Genomic DNA, 12,432 nt, shown 5'->3' on the forward strand with positions numbered 1-12,432 from the left:
TGGAAAAAAGTTAGTTAATTAACAATGGTGTAAATTTTTGAAAAATCGATATAAAATTTTTTTTTCACCGAGGTTTTTTTCGTTCAAGTGTTTAGATTACACCATAATTTATTCAAATTTTTAAATTGTTATTTAATACTATAAAAAAAATATTTTAGGTGATATACGGGCTTTTTAGACGGCGCGCCTATGCCGTAACGACCTCGCGGAGCGCTATTTTCAGCGTTAATTTTTTTTTATAAATAATAGAGATAGAATTCCGGGAGTTGGGACTTTTTTATTGGAAATTTCCTCCTCTTTCAGGATCTTTTTTCAAAATTCCTTAAATATCATTATTTTAGAAATAATTAAGGAAAAACCAAATTCCTTTTTCTTTAAATCTTATTTTGTTTATAACAATCGCAATTTTTTATGTGCTAACAAGCCCTTAAAAAACATTTTTGTAGACATCATTCCGCATCCAATGAGCTATCGTACATATTTTTAGGAGCTTTATGTCTATTTAACACGTTTTTGAACTTGTTGACTAGACTAATAAAACAAGCAATCAGAATCCAAAAAATGTATTTTTAATGAAAAACAAATACAATAAAATTGTCTTGTGGCAATTTCATAATAATATAAATATTGATACGATCGCCTAAGAGACATTTTTAACAGAAACGCGAGAACCGGAATCCCACTGAGCTACATAAATACAGAATATATAAAAATCAATGGCGGCCGTGTTGCCAACAACTAAAAGTGCTACCAAAATGTATGCATCTTTATGCATTACTGGCAACTTCTTCATGTTATTCTAAAGAACACGACCCCATTCATGTTGAGCGTCGAATGTCCCTATACATTGTGACACGGAACATTTGTTTACATTCTAAGCTTTCTCATCGTTACAAAACATCTATTCAACACTCAACAACACCGTACATTTAATAACTAGAAAATTATATTATAATACTCATACACCGCTAATTTTTTAATTAAAAAAAAAAACAATTATTAAACTATGTGCAAGCAAAAAGTAGTATCATTGTTATTAGAAATTTGCATAAAACTGTGGATACAAGTTTTTCGGGTGAATTAATTATTAATGATGTACGTATCTGAACTCATCCTTCGGTACTCATTGTAAATACAGCCAATAAATATTACGTTTTTACGAATATTGTATCTATCTTTATATACTTTATGTACATAAGTTTATAGTTAAAAACTAGCGGTGTATTTTATTTAATCAATAAATACAAAAACGCACATATTGCCATCGTTTCCATTCCTCACAGTTAATCAACTTGGATTATACATGAAATCCTAAGCCCCGGTGTTACTCTTTGCTAAGCAAAATACATAGATATGAAATAGAAAAATAATAATTTAAAGAAACAAAAATTGATTTAAAAAAAATGAGATAGTCCATAGCGTTTCTTTACAGCCTATAAGTAACAACTAAGTTTTATTTACGTTCAAAATGCCTTAAGCAGGAATATTTTATGACTATCACTATATTCAATTGTTTTTTTTTTCATAATTATAAAGTTGAATATTTATGGTTCTTATACTATGTATATATACTAATTGGTGGTTGGGGAATTTTATAGGAAGTTCAGTTAAGCAATATGATTCAAGGACACCCTAATAATATATTGCTGTAATGCCGAGAGCCAGACCAAAGACAATAATTTTACTTCAATATTAATAATTTGGGAAACACAATACAGTTTCGCACACACAATTACACCGAGCCCAGAGAACGCCGCACAATGTAAACACATCTGCTTTTGAGTTCCAAAACTTTTTTGTTAATGTTAAGCTCGCCACACTGCATGTGTGATTCAGTTTGAAAAAAAAAACATATAATAGTAATAACAGAAATTGAGTGTAGAAAGCTGTGTATTTAAATGGCGTCGATATCGAAATCGTCATCGTCTTCTTCCTGCTTCGGTTTGTTGTTGGCCGCAGTCGCCACGGCCTTGATGGGGGTCGCCTTGGCGCGGTCGTCGTACTCGATCTGAACAAAATTATTTATCGAGTTGAGAGCGAGATGAGGACTGCCGGCATCACCTGGAGTGATGTCAAGGAGCAAGTACAATATAGAGTCAAGTAGAGTCAACTTGTGAGGGCCTATGTACCAGTGGAGTACCCTAGGACTACAGCAACAACAACAACAACGTAATTGGAAAAAATATAACCAGATAATGAACTTTTTTAAGACAATCCATTATCTTATCTTGGAACATTACATCTAAGTGCTGCTATATAGTTCATACCCACATTATCATTGGCATGACTGTCTACAAAGTCCTCCCATCCTATTGTTTATTTAGCCACAGATTGGTAGACGAGTCACAGAGCCCCTAACAAGACATGAATTTGCAGTCGCAATAATTACTAGCGGCTAAGAGTATATTTGATTCCTTTGTGACAGAAAAACTGGCGCACTGATACATTGTATTTGTAGCATTCAAAAAGTGCTACATTTATAGTAAATTTATTTTTCTATTCATAATATAATCATCATATAATCATCATCGATATAATCATTTAGTGCTGTTATTATAATGATATAATAGATTTGTAACGGGCGTAGTAGACCCTGACATAATCAAAATTTACATTTTATGTCTTATTTTTAAGGGGGGAATGGTGTAGCGGGCTTAGTTTATTAGTTCAGTCTGTGTCGAATCGTCGCACAATAAACAGGTTTGGAAACTGTCCGTGTCTTGTTAATAATAATTATCATCCTACATAATATCACACACGCTCTATAAGCACAGACTCAACAGATCGTTACCTCGATATCTTCCTCCTCGTCGTCGTCGTCACTCGAGTCCTCCTCGGCCTGCTGCAGCCAGTCGAGGAAGGGTTGGGCCCGTTTCCTCACTTCGGCTACGACTTCCTTGGATGCGTATTTGCGCGATGGTTTGCTAGCCCACTCCAGTATAGCCTTCTCTTCTACGATGTCTTCGTCGTAAAGAAGCTGCAAGTATTTATATTGAAAATTTATAATATACTATACAAAACTCTTTTATTTATGGTCCTTTGCTTCAGACTACCGATTTGAGGTAAAATAACTCTTTGAGGTGTCGCCGCACGTTCTCATGGTTTGATTGATGTGGATATAAATCATAAATGAATATTAGTCGTGGCAATAGTTCCGTTCGTGGTTTTGTGAGCGGTATGCGATATTACGTATGCACGTGCTTTTTCAAAGGAGACGCGTTTTTTTTCCTACCTTAGCTGAGAGCCTTGAGAGGCTATTTCAGCGTAACCTTAACTAGTAGATGAGCTCACGGGGCTCAAACTTGACGACGTTGCTAACACTGACCCTAGCAAGAGCTGTGCTTCGCAGAATTTACCACCGGATCGGAAACGCGACCCACTGAGAAGATCCGGCGAGAAACTCAGTGGGCTGTGTCTGTGGGTTAATTTACTCGTCGAGCCCTTCGTCGCAAGCGACGGGAGACTGGCGGGTCGCGTACCTTGAGCACGGCGGGCACGCGCGGCAGCAGCGCGGCGTGGTGGTGCGCGAGCGCGGTGAGGGCGTGCAGGGCGGCTCGCTGCGCGCGCGGGTCTTGGCGCGTGAAGCGCAGCAGCAGAGCGCGGTGCTTCTTCACGTCGCCGCCCACCGACGCCGCGTTCACCAGCACCTCGAACAGCACCAGCGGCGCCTTCGACTTCACTTCCAATCTGAAGCACAACGTACAAGCACTGTTAGCCTTGTCGACCAGCATCCAACATGTTCTCATAACTACAAATTTACAAGTCCGGAACGTAATCAAAAATACAGTCTATACCGGTGGTAGAACCCCTTGTGAATCCGCACGGGTTGATACCATCACCCTACCTATTTTCTGCCGTAAAGCAATGCGTTTTGATTTGAAGGGTGAGGCAGCTATTGTAACCATACTGAGACCGTAGAACTTATGTCTCAAGGTGGGTGGCGCATTTACGTTGTAGGTATCTATGGGCTCCAGTAACCACTTAACACCAGGTGGGCTGTGAGCTGGTCCACCCATCTATGCAATAAATAAATAAAAAACAACTCGTTTGTACTTCACTAGGTTTATAATCAGCATCTATATATTATTATGGACCAGAAGTGAGGTAGTTAACAAAAAGAAATAACATAGAACTGGCCTAATTATATTTCACTGAATTAACAAAACTTTTAACAAAATGATTTCAATTTACTATTAACGAAAACTGTTAAAATTACACAAGTCCCAAACATGTTTCAACAAGAACCGCACACACGAACGCCACGCACAAAAAAGAGGCCAAGGCGCAGCAAGGGATCGTTTTTATAGTTTTAGCGCTGGCTCTCGGTCGGGGGTTGCCTGGACTCGGTAACAATATTATATTCATCAACACGTCACTATTGGCGAGAGAAAAAGGTCAATATTCAGACTACTATATTACATATTACAATAAACGGTACCTCTCGGCCTCGTGCAGGATCTCAGAGATGGCTTTGGTTCCCTGCACCTGACCGCTGGCTGCTCGTTGCTTCAAAAATGCATAGAACAGATCCATCCGCTGCTTCTCATTCTTCTCACTGTCTTCTGACAATGTTATGATCTTAGCTCCTTCAGTTAGATCTGTAAAAAAACAAATTCTGAAGTACTTGATACTCATAGAGCGGAACTGACGAACTAGGTGGTGTAATACATACTTTCAGAAATATGTTGTTGATCTCAGGGAGTAATGATGTGCAAAGGGTTATAACAACGTAATATTGTGGCAAACCACAGGGTTTAAGCTTCGTTTTAAGCCAATTAGATTATATAGTTAGTTATTTCAGTCTATTATTTATTTTATTCAAACATTGATTACCGGAGCTCTAAGATCCACTTTGGGAACAGTGATTCAATTAAGTTTTACCTTGCATCCTGGCCCGCACAGCCTCCTCGCTGACATCCACGGTCCAGCCGTCGTCGTCCTCATCGCCATCATCGCCAGTTTTCTTGGACTTCTCCTTCTTAGTGCTCGGAGCTGCGGTAGCTGTAGGACTCGACACCGCTTCCGGTTCCTGAACACAAAGCGTTATTTAATACGTGAATACATTTTATTTTTATTTTAAATTAAACTAACGACCCGCCCTCGCTTCGCTTCGGAAACTGTAATTTATTATTGATTTCTCCACTATTTAAGGGATGTTATTATACGTATAAACCTTCCTCTTCAATCACTCTATCTATTAAAAAAAACCGCCTCAAAATCCGTTGCGAAGTTTTAAAGATTTAAGCATACATAGGGATATAGGGGAAGAGACGTTGTTTTATACTATTTTAAGTTAAATGATGCTGAAGCCTGCCATTTTTTGGATAGTGACACAAAATACTTTTGGCAGACATAATCCACAGATTAGGTACATGAATTAATAGTCTAGTCGACAAGTTAAAAATGGTGTTAATTCGACATACTACTGCTAAAATTATGTGGTTTAGCTCATTCGATTCGGAATAATGTCTAGAACATTGTGCTAAAAAATTGAATTAGCACATAAAAAATTCCAAAAGTTATTAACAATTAAACACCTTCAAAAAATAGCGTTTCGTTTATTGCTTATTGTCCGTAAACTATAAATATTTTCGAAATTTGAAAAAAAGATCCTTAAAGAGGAGGAAATTTAGTAAAAAAAGTTCCAACTCCCGGAACTGTAGCTCCATTATTTATAATTTTAATTTAACGCTGAAAATAGCCCGCCGCGCGCCATTGTTAGGTTGCGCGCACGGACTCGAAAGCGAGTACGTCACTTAAAAAAAATTTTTTCAAGTACTTAAAGTTAATTGAAAAATCTAAAAAAATTATTGCATAATCTAAACACTTTAAAAAATTTATTCCCGTTGGATTTTTTTATAAAAACATATTTTTCAATATTCTAGACGATTGTTAATTAAGAAATTTTTTTCCAATTTCCATCATCCTTCTAAACTAAAAAAAATGTTTAAATAATTACCTTAAAATTATTTCGCTTCGTGGACCTCTTCTTATAAATATATTAAACAAGATTGCGTCGTCTAAGTTATGAAATTGTTAATATTTTGTTAATAAAATTTTTTTTAAGTTAACAAAAAAAGAAAAAGCACAATTATGTTGTAAAGAATTTTTTTTTCTTTATTTGTTATTATATTTTCGTTTTTATGTCAATAAAAGACATCTTTTAATTGAAAAAAATATTTTTTTTATCCATTTGTTTATAAACATTTTGTTAACAAATGGACTATTTATATATTTTTGAAAAAATTTTTTTTACAATTTTATAGAGAACTGTCAATTATGATTTTTAGAAAAAAAAAATTTTCTTCATAATTATTTTTAATTGTTTATAATCGTTTTTTTTTTTATTTGTTGTTTCAATTATTAGTTAAGAATTTTTTTTTTTTCTAAAAATCATAATTAACCTTTCTCTACAAAATTACAGAAAAAAAAATTTTTTCGTTAACAATAGCATTGTTTATTAACTTTACAATTTGTTATAAACAAATTCTCAACTTTGTTTTATTTTTTCCTGTAAGTAATAATAATTACAAAAACGACCTCGTGCATTAAAATACCGAAAAAAAAATTATATTATTTTTTATGTAATTTTGAAAATACACGTGCTACAAAACTTGCAGCAGCTGATCCATTTGTTGACTTTAAAGTTAATATAACTTTTGAACTATGAAAAATACGACCATTAACATTCAGGTCATTTTTGTAGGCAATAAAATTATCTTTCAGATAATGTTAGTCATATATTTTTTATTTATTATTTACTTGCGCATTTGTTTATAAAAATTGAAGATTTTTTCAGGTTTTTCGAACTTCTGCGGCTTCTAACTCTGTAAATAATGCGAATTCGGTTATTGAACTTCAAGGCAATTTTGTTCAGCTATAAATTATGCTACAGTTGCAGTTGTTTATTCATTTTTTACTTAATTTTTTCATCTGTTATTACCATTTGTTGACAAATTTTGGAAATTATCTTATTTCTACATGATTTACTTACTACTCTCTAGCTGAATCTCAGTTTGGAATATAAGCAATATGTAATCGTCTGAAAAACATGCAAGAAATGTACTTAATAATGCAAAATTGAGAGGTTTGAATAATATTTTAAGTTAATCAGATATTTAAGTGACAGAAAACAGTTTATTTTTGTCCAAATACAAAAAGTTCTTAATGTTATATTAAAATTAGTATTATTAATTATCTTTCTTATTATGTTCGCCGTTTCCTTCGTTTTTTAGGAGGGGAAGTTTTCGAAGTACTTGGTTCATTTGGATCTGGAACCAAATGAGCCATTCTTTTTCCTTCTTTACACGACTGATTTTTTGTTTGTTGCTCATCATCGTCATCATCTTCTTCTCTCTCTTCTGCTTCTTCTTCTCTTTCTTCTTGATCTCTGGACTCATTCATTTCTTCATCTCTTACTCCTGTCTCTTCTGCCTCAGTATTTTCATCAGATTCGGAATCTGAATTTGACCCGAAAATTCCTTCTATAATTTTTCGATACACAGGCTCCTTAGCATTTTGATGATCAACAAACATGCCGTACTCTAAATTATCATCTCCATAATCATCACATTCGTTATTCTCATCTTCATCGCAATCATGACTGTTTTCAACAAAATCTAATGCATTTGTGCAGTTTTCGCCTTTGCATCCTTTGCATGCTCGCGTGCATTTCATCCCAGCTTTCCTGCAGCTACAACTTTTGGTGCAGCCAGACATTGTGCAGCTGCAGTGAATAAGTTTCAGTAACTCTGATGGTGCCAATGGATCTGTTGTTTTAATGGGCAGAAACAAAGTCTCGGTTTTTTCCCATCCCCAATCTTCGGCTCTTAAAGGATTTTTTAGCCACGTCTGCATTTGATAATATGTCCTCAATGAATGTTGGTGTGTTGCTGAAGAGGTCGGTGGAGGTGTTGCTAAGTTCACATTATGATTTTTAGAAAAAAAAAAAATCTTAACTAATAATTGAAACAACAAATAAAAAAAAACGATTATAAACAATTAAAAATAATTATGAAGAAAAATTTTTTTTTCTAAAAATCATAATTGACAGTTCTCTATAAAATTGTAAAAAATATTTTTTCAAAAATATATAAATAGTCCATTTGTTAACAAAATGTTTATAAACAAATGGATAAAAAAAATATTTTTTTCAATTAAAAGATGTCTTTTATTGACATAAAAACGAAAATATAATAATAAATAAAGAAAAAAAAATTCTTTACAACATAATTGTGCTTTTTCTTTTTTTGTTAACTTAAAAAAATTATTATTAACAAGATATTAACAATTTCATAACTTAGACGACGCAATCTTGTTTAATATATTTATAAGAAGAGGTCCACGAAGCGAAATAATTTTAAGGTAATTATTTAAACATTTTTTTTAGTTTAGAAGGATGATGGAAATTGGAAAAAAATTTCTTAATTAACAATCGTCTAGAATATTGAAAAATATGTTTTTATAAAAAATTCCAACGGGAATAAATTTTTTAAAGTGTTTAGATTATGCAATAATTTTTTTAGATTTTTCAATTAACTTTAAGTACTTGAAAAATTTTTTTTTAAGTGACGTACTCGCTTTCGAGGCCGTGCGCGCAACCTAACAATGGCGCGCGGCGGGCTATTTTCAGCGTTAAATTAAAATTATAAATAATGGAGCTACAGTTCCGGGAGTTGGACCTTTTTTTTACTAAATTTCCTCCTCTTTAAGGATCTTTTTTTCAAATTTCGAAAATATTTATAGTTTACGGACAATAAGCAATAAACGAAACGCTATTTTTTGAAGGTGTTTAATTGTTAATAACTTTTGGAATTTTTTATGTGCTAATTCAATTTTTTAGCACAATGGTCTAGACATGATTCCGAATCGAATGAGCTAAACCACATAATTTTAGCAGTAGTATGTCGAATTAACACCATTTTTAACTTGTCGACTAGACTATAACTACATTTACGTAGAATATTTATTAGATAGAATTTCATAAATGTCGAGTATTCCAGGTGCCTCACTCCCAATAAATCCTATTTGCAAATGTAATAGTAACTTTGCTAGAAAGCACCTAAGTACGTACATTTTTAGCTTCAGTTTCTTGTCCCTCGTGGCTGCCGTTGGTCGCAGTGTTGTTGGATCCAGGACCAGAGCGCTTCGAGCGTTTTCCACGATTGCCCTCAGTCAGTGAAGAGCCCTATGAATTTTTTAAACTTTACTATATCAACTTAAGTAATTTTAAAATGTTAATATTCTGTAAATAAATTTTTTTAATAAGCTTTTAAAGCAAAAAGGAAATCAAAATTAAAATAAGATAGTATAAGGATATAAAATTTGTGTTTTAATTGTGTTTTCTGTTAAAACACTTCATTAATAACATCTACTCATATGCGATATACAAATTCTAAATCTACACTCGCAATGCGAGAAAAGACTGCCTTGGATCTCAATATCAAACAAAAAAAGCATTAAATTATTGTTATACAGCAAAAAATAACCACTTTGAATTATTTCTGTACATCTTCAAATGTTAAGCAAAAATAAATAAAATAGTATAGTTTCATTTTTACTTGCACAGCCGGATCATTGGCAGGCGGGTTCTTGAGTATAAAAGTATTCAACTTGTGATTGAAGTCAAGCTGTCCATGGTAACCGCAGGCCTTGCATCCTTGGGAGATGGTGTTCCGCTTCGTGGAGACAATCAGCTCGGTCTCGGGGTTGTCGCACTCAGGGCACAGCACGAATTTACGAATAAATCTAAAAACAAACAGAGAAACCACAAATATTAATCTACTGTTTGGAGATCATTGATTGTAAGGTCACCAGTGCCGGGCAGCACAATAAGGAGTCCGTAATAGGATAGGCAGTTTATTTCCTATTTACACAGTATATTTAGCAGAAGGAGAAAATACAGAGAACAGAAGGCACAGATAAAGCGGTAGGAAGTCCAAGAACAATATTAAACATAGGCACGAGCAACCATACCGTAAGTCGAGGATAGACATAGACTTCGCGTGGCGTAGATCAAACTTATGAGTTATGTTGAAGTGATTCATTTCCATAACCGGCTTAAAACTTACTTTCATTCAAGATCTTATGCCTAAACTTTTTATTGTATTGTATAAAGCTGTACATACCCGAACAAGTTAACGTATCAAAATTGCCTTTACATCAAAGAGAATACTGTGAAGAAAAGTAGTGGTGGACCATAAAATGCTCACATAAAGCCTATAAAGTAAATTAACAAAAGTTTATAACTTCTGCAGTAACAACTCACCCGTCCAATAGATCTTGAAGTTTAGATGAGTCATGGCTTCCGTTGACAATGAAACGCTCATTCTTGAAGTCAAACTGAGTCTGGGCACCCAATTCACAACCAAAGTACTTTGTTGGGTCTGGAAATTTACAAAATTACCTTTTTTTATTCTTTCAAACAATATAAAATATGTACAAAATTATTTTGGTTATATTTTAAGTGTTTTTGTATTTGAGCAATTTATTGAACTTATCTTGCTAACAAATGTTTTGCATAAAAACTGCAAGTCAAAAAATTCTTAGACATCCCAAATGATTCCAAAAAGGATCAAGGTACATAATCTGAGACTTGGAGACAAATTTAACTGATACAAAAAATTGCATACACAGCATAATATAATAATACTATATTCATATATTAAAGTCACCAGAACTCATAATGTTAGTACATCTCTTAATACTCTATTTAATAAAAGCTGTGTAAAAATGATCATTTTATTCTATATTAGGGCTTTTTACCAGTGGTTATGAGTCCACACGGGTAGGTACCACCATTCTGGCATTTCTGCCATAAAGCAGTAATGAGTTTCGGTTTGAAGGGCAAGGCAGCCGTTGTAACTATGTCTCAGTAGAGACCTTAGAACTCATATCTTAAGGTGGGTGGCGGCATTTACGTTGAATATGTCTATAGGCTAATAAAAAGTTTTTTTTTATTGCTTAGATGGGTGGACGAGCTCACAGCCCACCTGGTGTTAAGCAGTTACTGGAGCCCATAGACATCTACAACGTAAATGCCGCCACCCACCTTGAGATATAAGCTCTAAGGTCTCAAGTATAGTTACAGCGGCTGCCTCACCCTTCAAACCGAAACGCATTACTGCTTCACGGCAGAAATAGGCAGGGCGGTGGTACCTACCCGCGCGGACTCTAAAAATGTATGTGGTATACTCACACGTGGCTGGTCTCCCCAGCGCCTTGGCGACTTCAGGCATGTTGACGATGACCGTCTTGATGCCGTTCCCCTTCCCTTCGACCTTGGCGCATATCCGCGGCATCTTGTACCGGTAGAACGCATCGGAGACGTTACGGTTCACGTTTAAGGAACCCATTTTGGACGGGTTGTTGGGTTTTGTTTGCTTCCTCTATTTACACGTTATATAGATAATTAACTATTTTGACTTGATATTTACACTGGTTCTGGAAAAGAAAAGGTTAGGGGTTAGTTAGATTGGGCTTTGAACCGTACGGCTCCTAAGATTTAGTCGCAAACTCCAATAACAATGAACACATTAAAAGCATTTTGACAATATTGAAATGACCGTCTTCCATCTTGAAGATGTTAGATTTTAATAAATATTGAGCATAACTCTTTGACCAGTTTTGTAATATTAACACATTGTACGTGGGCTCCACGAAAACGTAGGATTCTTTAACTTGGTAATCCGCCTTTTTTTGCCATCATGATTACACCGATCTTCATTTTGTCAGTGTTTTACGAAAATGTACAACATTTTCAATATTTTCTTTACGTGCCTATTGATCGGTAAATAAGTGAATTATGTCAGCCGCTCGGTCTTTACATGTCTTAAATTCAACCGACGTACAATCTACGAGAACTAAAAACTATATATGTAATTATTTTTTAAAACTTAAAACCTAGTTTACTTTTTCTTTACACTTAACGTTGGTTGTAATGTAACAGTATGCCAAAATGCAGATTGCATTCTTTGCATGCGAGTTTGTGGTCTATTGGTTTAATCTCGCCTACGTCTTCTGATGGTACCATTTGGCGAATGAATCGAGGCATGTAGTGGTGGCGGTGGTGGTAGTGGTGCTAGTAGTGGTGGTAGTGATGATGGTGGTGGTAGTGATGATGGTGGTGGTAGTGATGATGGTGGTGGTAGTGATGATGGTGGTGGTGGTGGTGGTGGTGATTGTGGTGGTAGTAGTGGTGGCGGTGGTGGTAGTGGTAGTGGTGGTGATGACAAAGATCGTCGCGAACATACCGAGCAGGAGTGTCCGTGTGCGGTGCAGTGCGGGTCCGGGTCCCGCGGCCGTCGCCAGTCACGTCTGCCGGAGCGGCAGTAACTTCCGATGCCTGTTACTGCAAAATTTTGATGTTCTGTAACAAAACACACACACATACACAAATTAACGTGCGACCGGTTACGTCACGCAACCCTTAAT

General features: G+C 35.2%; 1 protein-coding gene across 1 annotated transcript; it reads right to left on the reverse strand.

Annotated features, from left to right (window-relative positions):
* Positions 1 to 1,466: 1,466 nt before the first annotated feature.
* Positions 1,467 to 11,436, reverse strand: LOC733088 (eukaryotic translation initiation factor 5; the record flags this gene model as incomplete). Its single annotated transcript, NM_001044197.1, is given in 10 exon segments — positions 1,467 to 2,008; positions 2,792 to 2,977; positions 3,480 to 3,687; positions 4,439 to 4,598; positions 4,882 to 5,029; positions 9,074 to 9,187; positions 9,561 to 9,747; positions 10,268 to 10,385; positions 11,198 to 11,354; positions 11,357 to 11,436. Coding segments are annotated over 9 exon segments (1,392 nt in total). The 3' UTR covers positions 1,467 to 1,894.
* Between the last annotated feature and the right edge of the window lie 996 nt (positions 11,437 to 12,432).

Source organism: Bombyx mori, chromosome 18, assembly GCF_030269925.1.
Source record: "Bombyx mori chromosome 18, ASM3026992v2".
In the NCBI taxonomy this organism is placed as follows: domain Eukaryota; kingdom Metazoa; phylum Arthropoda; class Insecta; order Lepidoptera; family Bombycidae; genus Bombyx; species Bombyx mori.